Here is a 19897-nt window from a genome sequence, read left to right as displayed (position 1 = left end):
CTCTTCTACTGACCGTAGGCTGGGTTGCTTTACTCATTTAAGAGCTGTGTTCCGTGTTGCTGTTTCATTATGAAAAATGAATCGGGAAGGGTGTGTCTATACTACATGGCTCTGTCGACAGATCTATTAGGCAGGACGACAAAAGGGAAATGAAGTGGCGATTTAAATAATCGCCGCTTCATTTACATCAAAATGGCTGCCACGCTGTGCCGATCAGCTGATTGTCGGCACAGCGCAGCAGTTTAGATGGGGATTTACCAACCCCAGAATCCTTCATCGGCAGATCCTTTATGCCTCATGAAATATTCTTGATTATAGGTTGGTACTGTTATTAGTTTCTCCCATTTGCATGGCGCTTGCTTTTCTCTGTGAATCTTGCTAAATAGCTCATGCATAGCCGCTAGCATATATTCTAGCTTGCAGCAGCTCTGGAGTTACATGGTTACCTCCAAGTGCCATTGTCATTTTCAGATTTTCTACTGAGATCTTTACCACTTCTTCTTCTTTTTCTTCTTCGAATTCTGACATCTGGGGTATGTCTAGACTACATGACTCTGTCGCCAGAGCCATGTAGATTAGTTTACTAGACACACCCAAATGAAGCAACAATTTAAATAATCGCCGCTTCCTTTACATTAAAATGGCTGCCGCGCTGAGCCGATCAGCTGTTTGTCGGCTCAGCACACTAGTCTGAACGCTCCACGGTCGACATCAAAGGCATTTGTCGACTGCCTTGGTAAACCTCATCCCACGAGGCATAACGGGGTGGTCGACAAATGCCTTTGATGTCGACCGTGGAGTGTTCAGACTAGCGTGCTGAGCCGACAAACAGCTGATCGGCTCAGCGCAGCAGCCATTTTAATTTAAATGAAGCGGCAATTATTTAAATCGCCGCTTCCTTTGGGTATGTCTAATAAACTAATCTACATGGCTCTGGCGCCAGAGCCATGTAGTCTAGACGTACCCTTGCACCAGAGCCATGTAGTCTAGACGTACCCTTGCTGTCCTGCATTTGTGCTAGGAAGTGTCTCCAGCAGCATTTCATCTGCACTTTGTGCAGCTCTTCAAAATATTCTTTCCATTGCTCATTTGTTGCCTGTGCATTCTCAGACATTGTCTGTGCTTGTCTGTTACTGCTGATATCTTCCACTCTTATGTCTCACTCATTTCTTTTACCATTTGACACAGCCCATGACATATTGCTTTTCACACATTCATCTGCATCTTTATGCTATGTGCTTATCCAGGCACTCCTGCGTCTCTCTGCTTTTTGTTTTCTCTCTCTGCCAGTGTACTCGGCTCTTAGACTTTGTCCTCCTTTGTATTCTCCTTCCATTTCCCATGCTTGTCACTCAGCTGCAGCACTTCATCTGTTATGCACCTCACTTTCTTTGTTTTGGCTTTGTAGCCAACATTTTGTTCAGCTATTTTCATAATCCCATTTTTTACACTGTTCCATGTCTCAACCATGTTCATTTCTTTCTCTAGAAGGTGGTATTTTTCTGTCGTTTCTTTGTATTCTTTCCTCATACCTGATTCTTTCAATTTGTCCATGACTTAGGCCTGGTCTACACTATGAGTTTAGGTCGATTTTCTAAACAGTGAGTCCACACCCCCACCAAGCCCATTCCACTGACTTTAGGGGCTGTTAATGTCAATTTCAGTACTTCTGCTTTTCATGAGGACTAACAGTAAATTCAACCTTGCATGGTTGACTTTAGGGTGGTACCGATGCAGTGCTGGGAAAGACGATGTTCTTGGCCTCCAGGAGGCGTCCCACAGTGCCCCAGCGTGACTGCTCTAGCCAGCACTTTCAACTCTGCTGCTCTCCAGGTGCACAGGAGAAAGCTTGAATTTCTTTTCCTCTATGGCAAGTATGGAGCATGGGTCTTTCAGAGCAGGTTGCACACCTCAGCAGCACACCTGACCATGAATGCCCAGGGTCACAGATGAGCTCCAGCATGGAGCGTGCAGGAGATCCTAGACCTCATTACTGTGTGGGGAGAGGAACAAGATCACACAGGCCGTGGTGGAAAAGGGATACGTCCTGATGCCCAGCAGTGCCATGTGAAGATAAAGGAGCTCAGGCAGGCATGCCAGAAGACAATGGAGGCAAACAGATGGTCTGGGTCAGTGCTCTAAACATGAGCAGCTGCATGGGTTCTAGGGCGGGACTTGAGCAGTGTCCTAACCCAGTCCATGGATACCTCCCAAGAGTGCTTTTGCGGAAAAGCATCCTGCCAATCTAGACGCGCTTTTCCGAAAATGCTTTTAACGGAAAACTTTTCCATTAAAAGCATTTCTGGAAAATCATGCCAGTGTCGACGTAGCCATGGATATAAAGTGAATAGCCACAGATTTGCAGGGCTCTATACATTAAGGCTACATCGACATTGGCATGATTTTGCACAAAAGTGGCTGCGCTTGATTTGCATCTTCCCGGCCAGGCGCCGTTTTTGAAATTTACAAGCCCGAAGTAACTGCCGACTGTCTACACGCGGCAGTGAAACGGGCGTTCAAAATAAAGCCCTAGTTCGAACTACCTGTTATTCCTCCTGCAATGAGGTTTAACAGGTAGTTCAAACTAGGGCTTTATTTCGAACGCCCATTTCACTGCCGCATGTAGACGTGGGCAGTTATTTCGGGCTTGTAAATTTCAAAAAATGGCGCCCAGACAGGAAGATGCAAATCAAGCGCAGGATATTTAAATCCCGGGCTTCATTTGCAGTTCCGAATGCCTCCATTTGCAGTCCTAGTTCGAATTAGGCTGCAAGTGGAGACATACCCTTTGAGAGGTGTGATCTGCTCACTGGTGCATGTTAACTCTGAAGTGTAAAGATGACAATGACAGTGTCATCATTACCTGTTTCTTTGCTGACCATTTTAGCAGCAACATACACCTAATTTGCATATCCCACAACCCCAAAATGAAGAGCATAGAGGATCTGTGCTGATTCCATTGCTCATTGTAATATTTCATTCAATATCACCTTTTATTACATATGTTTTTAATTTGCTGAAATTGTTGCAGAATGTGTAGAATTTCTGCGTGGGGGCTTGCCACAGAATTCAGGTTCCACTCCCTGCAAGATACAGCAGAGCTGTGTTCAGTCTTATTTAATGTAACTGCTGCTGCTCTAATTACTCTCAGGTGTGATTGATCCTATTTTTGAAGCGTTCTAAACTTGTGGCCCCAGAGATACCTTGTGGCAGGGAGTTCCACAGGACGATTGAATGTTTCATTAGAATGTTGTATTTCTGTGACTCAGTTTTAAATATGCTGCCCTCCCATCATGTGACTGTCCCCTTTCTCGTTATGTCAAGATAAACAGGAGCTCCTGCTTTACCGTCGCTCTGCCATTTATTACTTGGGATCATTATTCTGTAGTATTTCTTTTCCAATCATGTCCTTTTTATCTCTCTCCTCTCTAAAGGACACAGCCCACATCTTTTCAGTCTTTTCTTCTACAACCGTCTTCCCCAGCCTCTACATTCTTTCCTCAGCTATCTCAGAACCACCTCTGTTTTTGTCACATCATTGTTTGAGATGGGGTAACCAGAGCGGAATGTGTGTATGTCCCGTTGCTTTAAGAGCATTACAATATTTTATTTGTATATTCTGTCATTCCCTAAACCCCATAAGGTTTTTTTTTAATACTGCAGCTACGCAGTGAACTGAGATTCCAGTGGGTTACATTCAGTGACATTCAGGTCTTTTTCTTGAGTGGTTACAGTCAATTTAGAACCCACTAAGACACATGAGTGGTTCAAATGATTTCTGCCAGTGTACATGTCCTTGAGTGGATCGGCACTGAATTTCCTCTGCGGCTGCGCTGCCCGTTCCCATGGCTCAGGTAGGTTTCTCCGACGTTCCTAACTATCTCTGGTCACGGGGAATTTTTTGTTTTTTCTCATCATTGATCAATGTATTAATCAGCCCCTGTCTCGGCCTCTTCTGCACTGAAATGCCCTTGGGATCCTTCCCCCTGACACTGTCTGCACAGTTAACCCTTTGTGCTCTCCCCTCCCACCTTCGTAGCTATGGTGGAGCTGGACGGCGACGACATCAGAATCTCGTCCCGAGGGAAAATCGCCGAGCGAGACATTGTCCAGGTAAAGCCGCTCTCCTCGCTCAGTGCTCTCCCACCCCTTCTTCTCCTTGACGTCGGGCCAAAACCTTCCCGGATCCTTCTGGCCTCCCCAGCTTGTCTCAGGGCAGACGGAATTTTCCAGCCCAGAGCAGTGTTGGAGCCCAGTCTGGGGGCGGGGGTCAGCAGCACACCTGAGTGCTGGCACGCTTCACGCAGCTTTCTGCCAGAGGACGTGGGACGTGTCAGTGGAGGCTCTGGAGAAGGGTGGGATTGTCAATCACAAAAGAAAATGTTTTCTGCTGTCTATTGGGTTGGTGCGGAAAATACCCCGAGGCCAGTGGTTCTCAAACTTTGGCCCATGGCCCACCTGGCTCAATGCAAACCTTTCTGTGGACTACCAGTTGCTAATGGAAACTCGCCGTTAATTACTTAATTACACCCCACCCGAGCCATGCTGCTACTGCTGCAGCTAGGAAGAACAGTTTAATTTCACCAGTAAGAAGGGAAATATTCATTTTAATTATTAAACAGATTTAAGTGCTTCAACTTTCTCATGTTAGTTAATCAAACTTCATTTTAAATCAAGTAAAATATTAAGTTATGGCCACCACAAAAGGTTTCCATGTTTTCTGTACTTATGGCAGGGTGGGGACCTTTTATTAGTGGCCCCTGCCACTGATCCACAGAAACATCAGTCGGGAACCACACAAGTGAGAAGCAAAAAAAACCCAACCCTCACTGATGTGGCCCCCAGCTGACACACCTCACACCCTGGGGCTCCAGCCTCGTGGGCTGGGGGGGGGGGAGGAAAGGGAGGACCGAGGTTCAGGGCTTCCCGTAAACCAGATTTACTCTTCTAGGGTTCCAGGGTTAGTGGATTTTGTGGACCCCCTAGACTCTGGGGGTGGGACGAAAATGAAGGGTTCAGCGTGCAGGACAAGACTGCCAGCAAGTGGGATAGGGATGGGGGGGCAGGATGTGGGCAGGAGGGGGGTTGGGTGTGAGGTATGGGCAGGTGGTGAGGTGCAGAAGTGGGTGAGGGTGCGAAGTCTGGATGGGAAATAGAGTTCAGGGAGTAGGGTGGGAGTAGGGGGTCTGGCCAGTGGGAAGGGAGCAAGAACAAGGGAGAGTGCAGGAGCATGCTGGGAGTAGGGTGTCTGGCCAGGGGGAAAGGTACGGGAGCAAGGGAGAGTGCAGGAGCAGGCGGTGGGTAGGGTGTCTGGCCAGGGGGAAGGGTTCGGGAGCAAGGGTGGGTGCAGGAGCAGGCGGTGGGTAGGGTGTCTGGCCAGGGGGAAGGGTACAGGAGCAAGGGAGAGTGCAGGAGCAGGCGGTGGGTAGGGTGTCTGGCCAGGGGGAAGGGTTCGGGAGCAAGGGTGGGTGCAGGAGCAGGCGGTAGGTAGAGTGTCTGGCCAGGGGGAAGGGTACAGGAGCAAGGGAGAGTGCAGGAGCAGGCGGTGGGTAGGGTGTCTGGCCAGGGGGAAGGGTACAGGAGCAAGGGAGAGTGCAGGAGCAGGCGGTGGGTAGGGTGTCTGGCCAGGGGGAAGGGTACGGGAGCAAGGGTGGGTGCAGGAGCAGGCGGTAGGTAGGGTGTCTGGCCAGGGGGAAGGGTACGGGAGCAAGGGTGGGTGCAGGAGCAGGCGGTAGGTAGGGTGTCTGGCCAGGGGGAAGGGTACGGGAGCAAGGGTGGGTGCAGGAGCAGGCGGTAGGTAGGGTGTCTGGCCAGGGGGAAGGGTACGGGATCAAGGGAGAGTGCAGGAGCAGGCGGTGGGTAGGGTGTCTGGCCAGGGGGAAGGGTACGGGAGCAGGGTGGGTGCAGGAGCAGGCGGTGGGTAGGGTGTCTGGCCAGGGGGAAGGGTACGGGATCAAGGGAGAGTGCAGGAGCAGGCGGTGGGTAGGGTGTCTGGCCAGGGGGAAGGGTACGGGAGCAAGGGTGGGTGCAGGAGCAGGCGGTAGGTAGGGTGTCTGGCCAGGGGGAAGGGGACGGGATCAAGGGTGGGTGCAGGAGCAGGCGGTAGGTAGGGTGTCTGGCCAGGGGGAAGGGTACGGGAGCAAGGGTGGGTGCAGGAGCAGGCGGTAGGTAGGGTGTCTGGCCAGGGGGAAGGGGACGGGAGCAAGGGTGGGTGCAGGAGCAGGCGGTGGGTAGGGTGTCTGGCCAGGGGGAAGGGTACGGGAGCAGGGTGGGTGCAGGAGCAGGCGGTGGGTAGGGTGTCTGGCCAGGGGGAAGGGTTCGGGAGCAGGGTGGGTGCAGGAGCAGGCGGTGGGTAGGGTGTCTGGCCAGGGGGAAGGGTACGGGAGCAGGGTAGGTGCAGGAGCAGGCGGTGGGTAGGGTGTCTGGCCAGGGGGAAGGGTTCGGGAGCAGGGTGGGTGCAGGAGCAGGCGGTGGGTAGGGTGTCTGGCCAGGGGGAAGGGTACGGGAGCAGGGTAGGTGCAGGAGCAGGCGGTAGGTAGGGTGTCTGGCAAGGGGGAAGGATACGGGATCAAGGGAGAGTGCAGGAGCAGGCGGTGGGTAGGGTGTCTGGCCAGGGGGAAGGGTTCGGGAGCAGGGTGGGTGCAGGAGCAGGCGGTGGGTAGGGTGTCTGGCCAGGGGGAAGGGTTCGGGAGCAGGGTGGGTGCAGGAGCAGGCGGTGGGTAGGGTGTCTGGCCAGGGGGAAGGGGACGGGAGCAGGGTGGGTGCAGGAGCAGGCTGTGGGTAGGGTGTCTGGCCAGGGGGAAGGGGACGGGAGCAGGGTGGGTGCAGGAGCAGGCGGTGGGTAGGGTGTCTGGCCAGGGGGAAGGGGACGGGAGCAGGGTGGGTGCAGGAGCAGGCTGTGGGTAGGGTGTCTGGCCAGGGGGAAGGGGACGGGAGCAAGGGAGGGTGCAGGAGCAGGCGGTGGCTAGGGTGTCCGTCTGGGATGGGGGAGGCTGCAGGATTGGACTTGGGAGCAGAAGTGGACTTAGGGTCCAGCTCTTGGCATGAGGGGGTGGGGCACTTACTTGCTTTTGCGCCCCATGCTGCTCCCAGGCACCGCGTCCCAGGCATGGGCTCCTGCTGCTCCCATTGGCCAGACTCCGGGCAATGGGAGAAATGGGGAAATCCTCCAGGCAGTGCATCCATGCGCTGCTGTTCCCCCAGGCGGGAGGGGGAGTGGCAGTGTGTGGAGACGCTTCTAGTCCTGCTTCCCAACGAGGCCTGGGGCTTTCCCCCTCCCCCGCTGCCTCCAGTGGGAAGCTGACACACCAACCTCACGGGGGTGCGAGGCTGGAGCGCCAGCGCGGCTCCCTGCTTCGGGGCGGGGGGCTGAGAGCCGAGCCGGGATCACCGGGAAGGCGGCGCCCCGCAGTTTGAGAACCACGGCCCCAGACCCCCATTCCCGTACCAGGGCTCAGCAGAATGAACACTTCCTGGCCCCCCCTTCTCATCGTCTGCCCTTTCCCAAACTAGCCAGTGCGGCTGTGACGCCCGCCCCACCGCAGCCTGCTCTGCAGGGCGCATAGAGCACAGACTGGCTGGGGAAACGCAGGGCAGCTCTAAGGCCCCACCTCCAGCGTGCGCAGGCGCAGTGTCCCCGGCCCTGACCTGCTTTCCTTCTCTCCAGTTTGTTCCGTTCCGGGATTACATCGACCGCACAGGGAACCACGTGCTGAGCATGGCCCGCCTGGCCAAAGACGTCCTGGCGGAGATCCCCGACCAGTTCATTTCCTACATGAAGGGACAGGGCATCAAGCCCAGCCCAGCACCCCCTCCGTACACCCCGACCGGCCCCACCCTGCAGACGCAGATCTGACCAGCAGGAGGGAAGGGGAGCCGCTTGGGCATCTCTGGCTCTAGCTGCTGCCCACGGCGGTTCTCCCTGGACTGTCTCCACACTCGGCTTTCAGCAGGCGGACGGCGACTGTCGGGGTCCGACACCGGCTCATCCTCATGCGTCCGTGGAAGGTTTGTGGGACTCGGACACAAAGGAGCGAGAGGACAAGCCCAGCACCTGACAAGCTTCCTCTCCGGAACGGGGGGTGGGGGGAGTTGTCACCCCAGCAGACAGTGCAGTGGAATCCCCCGTCACCTGGTTTTGTTGGGTCTCAGCAGATCAGCTGTTCTGCCAGGCCCCCAGCCTCTTTCTCTCCTCCCCTTTCCAAAGGTCTCAGAGTATTTTATAGCTCATAGGCTGCTGCCTTTTCACCCATCTCCTTGCTCTTGGCTGTCTTGGCTTATGTACCAGCTTGGCAGACCTTTGGTTGGCTGCAGAGCCCAGGTTTCCGTGCTGCTTGCTCTGCTGATGCTCAGGCTGCACCCATATTCTGAGTTGCTAACGCTCCAGCGTCTACCAGTGCAATGTGGCAGAGAGCGTTGGGGGCTGCCTAGACCCACACGGTTGAGCTCCCGCTCTTTCGCAGCCCGGGCGCAGTGGGGGCCTCGAGCCGCTGTGCCGCCGGGGCGGGAAGCAGTGTTTGGCCATTAGTGCTTATGGCTGCTCCCGCGCCGCAGGGCAGGTGAACCTCGTGCCCGCGGTGACTGGATCCCTCGCCCTGAGCTACACGTGCTGTTCCCTGGGCTGTGCCGCCCGGCCGGGCGGGAGGGCTGCACTTTGGCAGGGCGTGACCAGCCCATCCCCGTGTGCCACTCTCCGTGCCCAGTGCCAATGGCAAAGGGCAGCAGGAGACCGATCGGTAAACCCCCGGAGAGCCCCGTCCCTCCTTCAGGCCTTGTTGGACAGTAGCCTGGCATGGGCAGCGGTGCCTTCAGCAGGGGTAGGCTGAGCCTAGCCCACCCCAGCCGTGCTCTGCCCCAGGCCAGGCCCCTCCTGCGGTTCCCAGCACTCTGCCACGGCTAGCCCAGGCTGGCTGGCCTGCCTGTCGCAGGAGCAGAGCAGCTGGTGCTGGGGCCATGCGGCCTGGTGCCCTGGGGCTGGGAGCCGTGGTGCATGGTGCCTTGGGGCTGGCTGCATTGCACTGCCCAGATCACCAGGGCTGGGGCCTCGCCCCTGGCTTCCTGATGTTGAGGCCAGCGGCCACCTGGGGATACTCAAGCTCTAGGGGGCAGAGTGGAAGGCAGATGGGAAGGGGCAAGGCCTAGGGTGACCAGGTAGTCATAAAAAAATACCAGGGGGAGGGGGACTGGCCGGGAGGAGGGGGAGCAGCGGGGGAGACAGGGGGGCCGACGGGAAGCAGGGCTGGTCGGTTGGGGTGGGGTTGAGTGCAATGGGGCTGGCCACAGAATATCGGGGGGGGGGGAGGCGGCTGGCAGGGGCGGAGCTGGCCAGGGGAGCTCAGGAGGAGGAGGGGAGAACTGGCCGCCGGAAGCAGAGCTGGCGGGGGCTGCAGTGGGGCTGGCTGGGGAAGATCTGGAGCAGGAACCGGCCAGCGGGAGGCAGAGCTGGCGGTGGGTTGGGGGGGGATGGCGGGGAGGAGAATCAACCGGCAGGCTAGGAGGGGGCGGGGGAGCGAATCAGCCGGCGCGGAGCAGGAGTGACCTGGACTGTGCAGATCTCTGGGAGCTCCCGTCCCGCGCGAGTCAGTCCGGCTGCAACTCCACCTCGCGCTTGACCAGCACGGACCAGGCTGCCCCTTCTCCTCCTCCCACGCAGCCAGGGCTCCAGTGCCAGTCGCGCCCGCCTCCCGGTCACTCTCCCCACCCCCGCCAGGAAAACCAGGAAATACCGGACACGGCACATTGCACATTTCCAGTATTTTCTGGATTGTTTTTCCAGCCAGAGGGATAACGGCAATCCGAATTAGGATCTTTAATTCGAACTACCTACTCGTGTAGCCGCGGGCACGGCGTTCGGACTAAGGGGGATTTAAAAATGGCGGCGCCCGGGAACATGCAAATGAAGCCGGGATATTTACCCTACCTAGCTCGAACTGATGAGCTAGTGTAGACGTACCCTTAGTCATGAAGGTGCCACTGGACTCCGCGCTGCCTTGGCGGCTCCAGACTGACGCCAGACCCCTCGTTCAGCTGGGTTGGGGAAAAGGGAGGGGAGTTCGGCCTGGGAGGGATCTCTCCATGGGCGTCATTCCAACCCGGGGGTCATGACCATAGCGCCTCCCAGCTCTGGCCTCCCCGCCTTTGCCTCAGCAGCGGGCAGGTCTCCGGGTCCACGTGCCACCCACGTGCAGCGTTGGCAAAGAGCAGGCCGGTGCCGTGGGAGCAGGGAGCAGGCAGCGCGTGGCCACCGGCTCTGTACTTGTTTCTGTCCATTGACCCTGCCGTGCCGTGCCCCGCTCTGTGCAGTGTAGCTGTCGGTGGTGCATGCCAGTGCAGTCCTGTGGCGTGCTGCATGTCCGAGCTGAGCTCCCCTGCTCTGTCGCTGTGGGTCAAATCCCAGCTCGAACCAGGCCCATGAGGGTGGCCAGCCAGTGCTGCTGAAGGAACATGAGTCTTCCAGGAGGGGGGGTTCGTTTGCAGGGGCAGGGGCCACCACGCTCCCATCCAGCTTGTCTTTACAAGCGCCAGGAGGTGTCGCCCAGCTCTGAGAATCAGCAACCACCCAGCATGTCCCTGGGGACGTTCGGCTCCTTTCCCTCCCTCCCGGTCGCGGGGTTTGGTATTTGCATGGGGGGGACCTTTCTAGACTTTACACTCTTGTACTCGTGTCCAGTGTCTGGTGTGCGCTGGTTTGTATTGGATTGCCTTACACTGAAATAAACAGTGCTTTTTACTCCAGCCCAGCCCCGCGCGTCCTGCCCTCCGAGGGCGCCACGAGCCCCCAGCAATGTCCCCTCTGGGCGAGCCCCCAGGGCGGAAGGCAGATCCCTGCAAGGTGCTCTCCGAGGGCGCACGGCTCGGGCTCATTCACATTAGGCTGGTCCCTGGTTGCCGTCCGGGCTAGTCATGCCCCAGTTTGGCTAGTGCTCCCAGTTCTCCGCTGCCCCTGCAGCTGGTGCTGCGCTGTGCCAGGGCACTGAAACCCAATGAGTCCTCCCCCGCCGACGCCTGCCCTTTGGGCCTGCTGCCTAGAGCCCCGAGCGCTGCCCACATGCCGCTGTCTGCACCCAGCTGGAAACCCCAGCAGCAGATGGGAACCTGGTGTGAGGCAGGAGCCCTTTGGTTTCAACAGCAATTCCTGAGCAGCCTCCCCCCCCCTTCTGTTTCCCCGGCTGGGGTGGGACTGGCTGGCTCAGGGCTGGCCCCGTCTCGTGCTGTCAGCGCGGGCGGGATTCCAGTTCCATTTCTCCACCGCAGCCAGACTCAGCGCTAGACTGCGCCGTGCTGGGCTCCCTCTAACAGTGGTGACGGCCCTGTCCAGAGCCCCCCGCTTCTGGCCTGCAAACAGCCCCCCCACCTCTTCATCACCAGCCCCCACCAACTCCAGCTGGCACCAGCCCTGCCGGACCAGCAGCTACAGAACTTGCACCTGCAGGAGGGACCAGCCACCCCCACAAGGCTCCTTTCCCACTCCCGGGGCCCTAGCCCTGCGTCCACTGCAGGAGGACACGCATCCTGCCCTGAGGGCAGGCCCGGGACCAGAACCTCTCCCCTCCAGGCCTAGGGGGTAGTGCCGTGTTCCTCAGCCAGGGTGCTGCATGCCCCATTGCGGCACGTCGACTGACCTCTCACAGGAAAAGTAACAGACCCCCACGCACTGGGGCAAACACTTCACAGAGCGAGCGCTGTACCTGGCCTCTCCATCCTCAGCCTCCAGGGAGCCCAGCCCAGCACTTGCAACAGCCAGCCTGGGGCTCCAGCTCATAGCGTTGCTAAACACTGCAATGTGGCTGGGACAGAGGGTCTGGCTGGGCGGGGTATGGCACCATCTGTAACCTGCCCACCCAGGACTGCAGGGGGTTAACAGGCACCCTGCCTCCAGCGGCCCCTTACGCCGGCTGCAGCGCTGCTGTTCCCGCCGCAGGGACGTTACATTTAGTTCTAAAAGCTTGAGCGGGGAGCCGAGTTAGTCTGCGACAGGACAGACTTAAAAACCCACCACGGGTCTGGTAGCACCGTAAGGCCCGACGAAACATGGGCGTGGCATTGTGAGCTTTCGGGGGCACAGCCCACTTCTTCAGATGTGGCCAGTATTTCCAAGCAGTCCAGCTATTCAGGACTAAATCGAGAATTGCCTCTCCTCCCGTGGGGGCCAGAGCCAGCCGCTCCAAGAAGCCGTCATAAAAAACTTTCTCTCTGTCCCGAGGTGCCGTGTCCCCAGTCAGTGTGGGGCCAGGTGAACTCCCCCCGTGTTACTGAGTTTGTAGTTCGATAGCCTTGCTACTCTCCCTTAGCATTTCATAGTCACTGTTCTGCTCACAGCTTGGAATGCTGGTTGCACGGCTCAGTTACGATTTTTACGTCATTTGATGTGATGCTTTCATTCACATACAGTGCCCCTCCCCCACCAGCGCGGCCTGTGCTCTCCTTCTGGTATAGTTTGTACCCTAGTGTGAGTGTGTCTCATTGATTAACTTCTATTATTGGCTTTTGGCATCAAATCGCTGGCTCCAGCATCCCTGATCCTTATGGCTCCACTCTGTGCCTCTCTGCTAGCCCTAACCCCATGTCTACACCACTGGAGAAAGTTGACTTAAGATAGGCAATTCCAGCTACAAGCCCAGCGTAGCTGGAGTCAACATACCTTACGTTAGCGTTCCGCCATGTTTCCATAGCAGACGGTCAACAGGAGAAACACTCCCATTGATTTCCCTTCCTCCTCACAGCCCTTATTAGACCTGCTATATTGAACCCCAGAGTATCACACTCTAGGGCTGTGTCTACACTGGCATGAATTTCCGGAACTGCTTAAAACGGAATACTATTCCCTTTGCAGTTTTTCCGGAAAGGGAGCGTCTACATTGGCAGGCTGCTTTTCCGGAAAAGCGTCTGTGGCCAATGTAGACGCGCTTTTCCGGAAAAGAGCCCCGGTCGCCATTTTCGCGATCAGGGCTTTTTTCCAGAAAAGACGACTGGGCTGTCTACACTGGCCCTTTTCCAGAACAGTGTTCCGGAATAAGGACTTATGCCCGAGCGGGAGCAGAATAGTTTTTCCGGAATAGCGGCTGATTTTGTACAGTAGAGCGTCGTTGCTTTTCCGGAAATTCCAGGGCCAGTGTAGACAGCTCGCAGCTTATTCCGGAAAAGCGGCTGATTTTCCGGAATAAGTGGCCCAGTGTAGACACAGCCCAGGTAAATAGCGAAGCCCTCAGACTGTTCAAATTCAGCCTCCATGTGCTGAGCCTCAATGAGCCAGCCCTGAGCAAAGCATTCACCCTTCCCTTCCCAAATACAATGTGGGAACAAGTAAATAACGTTCCTTTATTCCCTTTTTCCAACCAGGCATGATTTTACAGCCCTCTGGCGTGTAGCCTCTCGTCACTTTTCTAAAATGAAAAGTCTCAGTCTTATTAATCTCACCTCATGGCAGCCGTTCCAAACCCCTAATCAGTTCTGTTGCCCTTTTCTGACCCTTTTCCAATGGCACTATATCTTTGAGATGAGGCAATCACATTTGCAGACGAGATGTGGACGTACCATGGCTTTATACAGCGGCAATAATATGTTCTCTGTCTTATTCTCTAGGCCTTTTTTAATGATTCCCAACGCTTTGCTTTTTCAACTGTCGCTGCACACGGAGTGGCTGTTTTCTGGGAACTATCCAGTGACTCCAAGATCTCGCTGCTCATTCAGCCCCCCATCAGTGTATATAAATAGCTGGGATTATGTTGTCCAATCTGCAGTTCCTCGCATCTATCAGCATTACATTTCATGTGACATTTTATGCCCAGTCTCCCAGTTTTGCGCGATCTCTTTGGCAAGGCTTTGCCGTCCAGCTGAGACGTAACTGCTGGGAGCAGTTTTGTGTCAGCTGCAAATTTGGCCACCACCAGGGAGGGAGTCTTGGGCCTTCGTTCCCACTGGGCACACCTGCGGGGGCTCAGAGCTTCCTTTGGAGCAGGGCTGAAGCCCCGGCAGGCTCTCCCCAGGGCTCGACGTTCTGAGATTGTCCTATGTGGCCCAGAGGGTCAGGCAGTTTGGCCACCCCGGCTTAACTTCCCTGGGAGATGGCTAGTGGCTTCAGAGTGCTCCAGAGGTCGCAGGCAGGACTTAGGACTTCCCACGGCCTCCCTGCGTGGCCTTTTGCAATTCGCTCTGCCTTGCCTCCTCTGCAAAGGAGATGAAGGCGGTGGTGAGGCTGCTCTGCAGAACACTGTGAGCGCTGGGACACCTTGTTTGTTAGGTTGCCCCAAATCCTGGATCTAGAGTGCTAGCGAGGGGATCGCAGGCTACGTGCGTGAACGACTCAGCCCCAAACAGCCTCTGCATCTGTGCCCAGAGCCGAGGGGCAGGGAAGAGCAGACAGCAGGAGCCTGGACGTGTGGGAGCTGCGTCTCTCGTCTGAATGCAGAAATCCAGAGGCTGTGGCCGTTCTTTCCTAGAGTCTGTCAGCCAGAATCATCTGTCTGTTAGAGACGCTGCTTGCTCCTGTCTGTCTCCCGAGTGGAGCGAGGCAGAGGGGCCAATCGCTCATGCTGCCATGCCAGTATGGCAAGGCAGAGACGGACGCTTTATAAATTGCGACATTAGGCTCTTGCAGACGCTCCGTGGCGTTCTCACTCACGATCGATGCTGCCCGCTGGGGGCTGTGCAGCGACCACTCGTCTTGCTGCACAAAGTGGCTTGTGGCTCATGAGAATGGCCGGGCTCTGGGGACCTGCGAGGCAGATGCAGTGATGTGGTACCAACCCCCACCGACTGGAACAGAAGGGGAGGGGGTGAAAACCCCAGCCCAGCCCTAACGTGACTGGCTTTTAATGAATAGAGCACAAAACCGCTCTCGAGTGGGAATTCCAGCAGCACTTGGCTCTGCTCCCCACAAAGCCGGCAGGAGAATCTGGCCAGTGCTGAGCACTTCGCAAGAGCCTGCTTCCATTGATTAAACCAGCTTCCCACAGCAACTGTGCTTTGCTGAAATCCTTCCCCCTCAGGGACCTCCCAGCCAGAGTGTGCAGCTGCATAGGACGCCCAGAAACCCGAGGCATCACTGGTCCCCTGCCTGCCTGTTCTTATCCCTGCTTGCTCCAGAGAGGACCTAGTTCACTGACAGGTGTCAAAGGCTGCCAGAGCTGGCGCCTGCAAAAGAGCCATTTGAGTGGCAATGAAGCCACTTCACGGGCATTTGCTAGCCCCAGGCGTAGACTTAAAAACCGAGTAGCCCTGCAGCACCTCAGGGACTCTCAGAATGCAGGTGGCCTCGTGAGTTTCCGTGGGCACAACCCACCCCCTCAGCTGCGGCTTGTCCGCATCGGAAAGACACGCTAATTACAAACCACAATTTCCATTTCTTTTTCTGCTTTTTTTCGGAAGAGGCTTTTCCGACATCCACACGGGGCCAAATTTTGGAAACCCTGCTCTTTGGGAACATCCCTTCTCCCTCCCACAATGAGGATACAGGAAGGCCGAAAGAATGCATCCAAGAGTTCCGAGGAGTCCCCCGGGAAAGCTCTGCCGTGTAGGCATAGCCTGAGTGGTGCTATAGGACCCCTTATTTGCTGGCGCCGCTCCAGGGGGTCCCCGGCTAGCCCAATGGGTTCTGCAAAGGGGTAAAAAGCTTCCACAACTTACGTGGAATGGACATGCAGCACACGTGGCTGCTCTGGGTCCGAACACCCCCTCCGCGGGTCAGAGCTGCTGCTGGGACACACCCAAAGCCCGTTCACGTGATGGACAGGACCACAATTCCAGGTCTCAGATTCCCCTCCCAGCCACTCACGTCTTTGGCTCGAGAGTTGGTGTTTTGTAATTGCTGGGAGCACTGGAAAGGCAATCAGAAAGACAGGAATCACTTGCAGAACCTGGACCTGGGCTGCAGGGCTCATATCAAGAGTAGTTCTGTGACCGTACCCAGAGCAGCAGCGGAGGGCGGCTCGTAAGCAGCAGGCACATGGGGCAACAGGCTGTGTCAGTTTCAATACAGCCCGCGCAGGCCAGACGAAGGGGAAATCAGCATGAGCAGTGTGGCCCTCTCATGCTGTTGTGTGGCAGGGAGGGGTTTGTCAGGCTAGTGAGCCCGCTAGCGCCTGATGAAACACTGACTGCCCGGCAACAGCCCCGTGATACCCAAGGAACAACCTGCCTTTCTTTTCTCTGGCCTCACGGAGCCAGGCATGGAGCTTGCATGGCACCCGTGCCCAGCAAATATGCTTGAGCCTTTGTCAGTGCAATAAGGGGGCCAGGCACGTCTGTGCTGGGCCCCAAATGCACAAAGCCCCGAGTGAGTGCTCGCTGGGGACAGCCTGCAGGACCAGAACAGCGGGACCAGAATCATCACCGGGCGGGTGCCTGTCCCAGCTGCTTCCGAGGCAGCCCCTTGTGGGCAGCGATGGAGCAGGCAGGAAGTTTCTCCAGTGAAGATGTTGGCTCGCGCCCTGACTGTATAGTCCCTAACACACCAGTCATTCTAATTCTCCAGAGACCTGGCCAATCCTTTTTCAACCCTGCTAAGTTCTTGCCCTCAGGCATATCCTGTAGCATAGAGTCCCACAGGTTAACAATGCTTTGGGAGGCCGAAAGACAGGATTCCCCTTTTATCCATCGACGTTTGCTGCTGCCCAGTGCCACTGGCTGTCCCCTAGTTCCTGAGGAGAAAGGGGCACCCAGTCCACCTTCTCCTTCCTCTTCACTGCTCTGTCTCTCTCCATCACGGCCCCACTGAACTACATCCCACGCTTGCCCGGGTCAGCCGCCTGCTCCATGTTCTTGCTCATCTGGGACCTCTCCGAAAGAGCAGCTTTTTCAGGCTGCCCTGAAACTGGTCTGAAAGAGAGAAGCAGATGAGGGGGCTCACGGAGCAGTTGGAATAGGCCAGCACCGTGGCCACGCTGGAGGCCACGAAAGCTGCAGGCGTCTGAGAAAGGCGGTGAGTGGCAGAGAGGTAGATCACCACGCAGCCAGGGATCCACATCAGGACAAAGACCGTCACCACCGTCAGTATCATGACCGTGGCCTTCTGGTTGAGTTGTGCACTCCCTGCCGAAGGGGCCATGTGGCTGTGCCGGCACCAGAGGACCTGGACAATCCTAGCGTAGCACAGGAGCAGCAGCAGCACAAAGGGGAGAAAGGCAACCCCCCCAACAAGGATGAAGTAGAGGAAGGTTTGCTCAGGAGTCATGAGAAGCACACAGTGATGGGCCTCTCCAGCCTTCATGACCCTTTGGTGCATCCAGTTGGGGATGGAGACGCAGAAGCCCAGAAGCCACGTGCTCATGCACAGCAGGAGCCGCTGGCACTTACTGGTTGAGAAGGAGCAGCTGGGATGGACCACGGCCACGTAGCGCAGGATGGATGTGGCCACCATGCTGTAAAAGCTGCAGAACATGGTCCACATGGAGAGGCTCTGGCTGCTGACACAGACGGCCACCCCCAGCTGCCAGTCCTCCTGGAGAAAAGTCAGCAGCAGCACCGTGACGTTGTAGAGGAGGAAAAGCAGGTCAGAGGCGGTGATGTTGACCATGAGGGTGCTGCTCAGGGTGGAGATGTGGCTGCTGCTGCTGCTCTGGAAACCCTCAGTGAGGACTAGCAGCATGAGCAGGTTTCCTACAAGGCCGACTAACAAGGTCAGGCTGCAGAAAGTGGCAAAGATGCACCTGAGCTGCGTCATGGTCAAGCCAAGGAAGCGGTGGCCTGCAGCCTGTGCAGAGGCGGAGCCAAGGCTGCTGTTGGAGGCGAGGAAGACGCCGTCCGTGAAGTCCATTGGTCCAGCTTGACAGAAAGGAGAACAGTCACCAGTAACCATCAACAGGCCCTGCTCAGGTCCCTGCCCTCTGGCCACCCCTGTGCACCTTACCGGAAGGGGAAACCGAGGCACAGGGGCACTTACCCAGAGTCCTGCGGGCCAGGGAGGGTGGGAGTTGCAGGACCAGCGAGCAGGTCTGAGCAGAGCGATGGGGGGGGGTGCCTATATGACAAAGCCCTGACTCGGGTCGCCCAAGGCCTGGCCGGGATCCCTGGTGCGTATCCACCCGCCGGGGCCACTGGCTAGAGAGAAGCAGCCGTGAGCTGCTCACCTGAAGGGCTCTTCTCCCGCTGCTGAGTTACTGCCCATCCCCCGCCCCTTGTGCCAAGCAGCATCTCAGTTCTGGGTGCCGGGCGCCTTTGGGTGCCCCCTCTCCAGGGGCGGGGTTATTCCTATTTCCCTGCCGGTTCTCGAGGGCTCCCACCGTAATCCCCTCTCGTGGGCTCCGGAGACCCCACAGCGCCCAGGCAATCGCTCGAGCGGCAGAGACTTGTGCTGTTGGGGCCAGGCTGGTCCCTGCTTCTGAGCCAGCTGCTCCCCGGGGAGGGGGCAGGTTGCTGTGGGTCAGGCTACCCTGGGCTGGGGAACGTGGCTCAGCAAAAAGCCTGGCTCTTCGACCCGGCCACAGCCGCTGGCTGGCAGCATCCTGAGGCCTGAGCAAGCAGCGGCTGGTTCTCGGGCAGCGCTCGGACCTGGAGCAGGAGCAGCCACCGGGAGGCGAGGGAGGCGGCTGCTCCGCGCAGAGCGGAACGGGGCAGAACCGCAAAGGAGCAGGAGCAGCAAAGCGACCCGAGCGCCTCCGGGCCCTAGACCTGCTCTAGGAGCCTCCTGCCAAGGTACAAACACGCTGGCAAGAGCTTCACCCGCCCTGCCCCTCACCCGCCCTCCGCCCTCGAGCCCGGCCATGCGGCCGCAGGGATCGCTGGTTCCGCTGGTGGCCTGGCGCCGACGGGGCGGGCGGCTGGGTGCTGGGTCCCTAGCCCCGCCGGGGGTTCACCCAGTCCCCTTCCCCGCGCCTTGGTGCCTCCCGCAGGACGGGGCAGGCGAGTGCTGCTGGAGGGGAGCTCAGAGCCAGCAGGCCAGGGCCTGAGACTGAGTCGAGGGCTTAGAGCGGGGCGCACGCTGCCTGGGACACCCCGGGCCCACCGCCACCCACATTGGCTCTTGCCCAGGAGCGCCCCTTGTCTCAGGCTTCTAAGCCAGGGCTGCCCTGCCCCTGCCGCCCTGGGCACCCCACACCCCAGGCCCCGGCCCCTCCCTCACGCCGTCAGTGCTGCGCGCCACACGCCTGACACCAGCCCACGGAGAGGTGGCTCGTGACCCTCCGGGGCGCTGCACGTGAGCCGGGTTCCAGCGAGGCTCAGTCTGGGCCAGCGCGGCCAGAGACCAGCTGGGCCCCGGACATGCCCTGCGCCGTGCCGGGTTCCCAGCTGCCTAGGCCGGGCGGGGTGAGTCAAGGAGCTCCGATTACACCTCCTGCCTCACCGACAGCTTCATTCCCGCAGCCCTGGGTGTGCCAGGACCCAGCCCAGCTCTCCCCAGCGGTGCCACCTGCCGAGTGCCTGGATTCGCTCCTGGGCAAGGAGACAGAGCTGTGCTTCAGAAAGTCCCTCTGGCTTTACCACGGTCAGCGACGGAGAATCCACCCGCACCCCGGCCCTGGCCCAGGGGCCATTGCTCTGCCTGGAGAAACCAGAGGCTGTTTCCAGTCGGAGCTGGTTCCACCCACTGCCCGTGGCAGCTGGTTCCTGGGAGGCGCTCAGGGCCCGAGAGCCAGTCCCTCTAAGCTGAGCTCGTCGGCCAGGCCCACGGTGACAGGGAGGCCCCGGAAACCCCGTTTTGGTTCTGCTGTGAGTCCCGAGTCCCACAGGGGCCTAACTGCGCAGTTACAACCCCTCCTCCCCGTGTTTCTGCCCCTCGCCCCACACCCGGCCACCTCTCCTGGAAGGGAAAGAGGCGTCTTGCTCCCAAGGGGGCCGGGCCGGGGGTGCCCCAGGGGCTGCTCCCCAGCTCTGGTCCCTTTGGCAGTCTGCCCACTGGTGCCATCGCTCCGTCCCTCCCGCTGGCATGGGGGGAGGCAGGACCCGAGGCCCCTCCTCTGTG

General features: G+C 57.8%; 2 protein-coding genes and 1 long non-coding RNA gene across 4 annotated transcripts in view; 1 reads left to right on the top strand and 2 right to left on the bottom strand.

Annotated features, from left to right (window-relative positions):
* Window positions 1-10734, top strand: part of CPNE5 (copine 5) — a 173078-nt gene extending 162344 nt beyond the window's left edge. For both annotated transcript variants that reach the window (XM_075910080.1, XM_075910081.1), the window contains exons 20-21: window positions 4040-4113; window positions 7667-10734. In XM_075910080.1, coding sequence (XP_075766195.1) covers window positions 4040-4113; window positions 7667-7855 — 263 coding nt within the window. In that variant the 3' untranslated portion in view covers window positions 7856-10734. The remainder of the gene's footprint in view (window positions 1-4039; window positions 4114-7666) is intronic.
* On the bottom strand, window positions 4124-9669 carry LOC142820885 (uncharacterized). Its single transcript, XR_012897842.1, has 3 exons — window positions 9539-9669; window positions 7648-7770; window positions 4124-4345 (listed from the first exon to the last, which is right to left on the bottom strand). It is a non-coding gene; the product is annotated as an uncharacterized LOC142820885 (long non-coding RNA).
* A 5750-nt stretch (window positions 10735-16484) lies between the features above and the next one.
* Window positions 16485-17730, bottom strand: LOC102454082 (somatostatin receptor type 4-like). The gene has a single exon (XM_006132160.2). The coding sequence runs from the start codon at window positions 17657-17659 to the stop codon at window positions 16763-16765; it is 897 nt and encodes a 298-aa protein (XP_006132222.2). The 5' UTR covers window positions 17660-17730; the 3' UTR covers window positions 16485-16762.
* Window positions 17731-19897: the final 2167 nt, after the last annotated feature.

The sequence above is a fragment of the Pelodiscus sinensis genome, chromosome 27 (genome assembly GCF_049634645.1).
Source record: "Pelodiscus sinensis isolate JC-2024 chromosome 27, ASM4963464v1, whole genome shotgun sequence".
Lineage (NCBI taxonomy): Eukaryota > Metazoa > Chordata > Testudines > Trionychidae > Pelodiscus > Pelodiscus sinensis.
Note: the sequence above shows the minus strand (reverse complement) of the source record. Positions and strands in the feature narration are given on the sequence as shown.

What these genes read in the sequence shown, in the direction of transcription:
- LOC102454082 (XM_006132160.2), bottom strand. Translation starts at nt 17,659, where the DNA reads ATGACGCAGCTCAGGTGCATCTTTGCCACTTTCTGCAGCCTGACCTTG.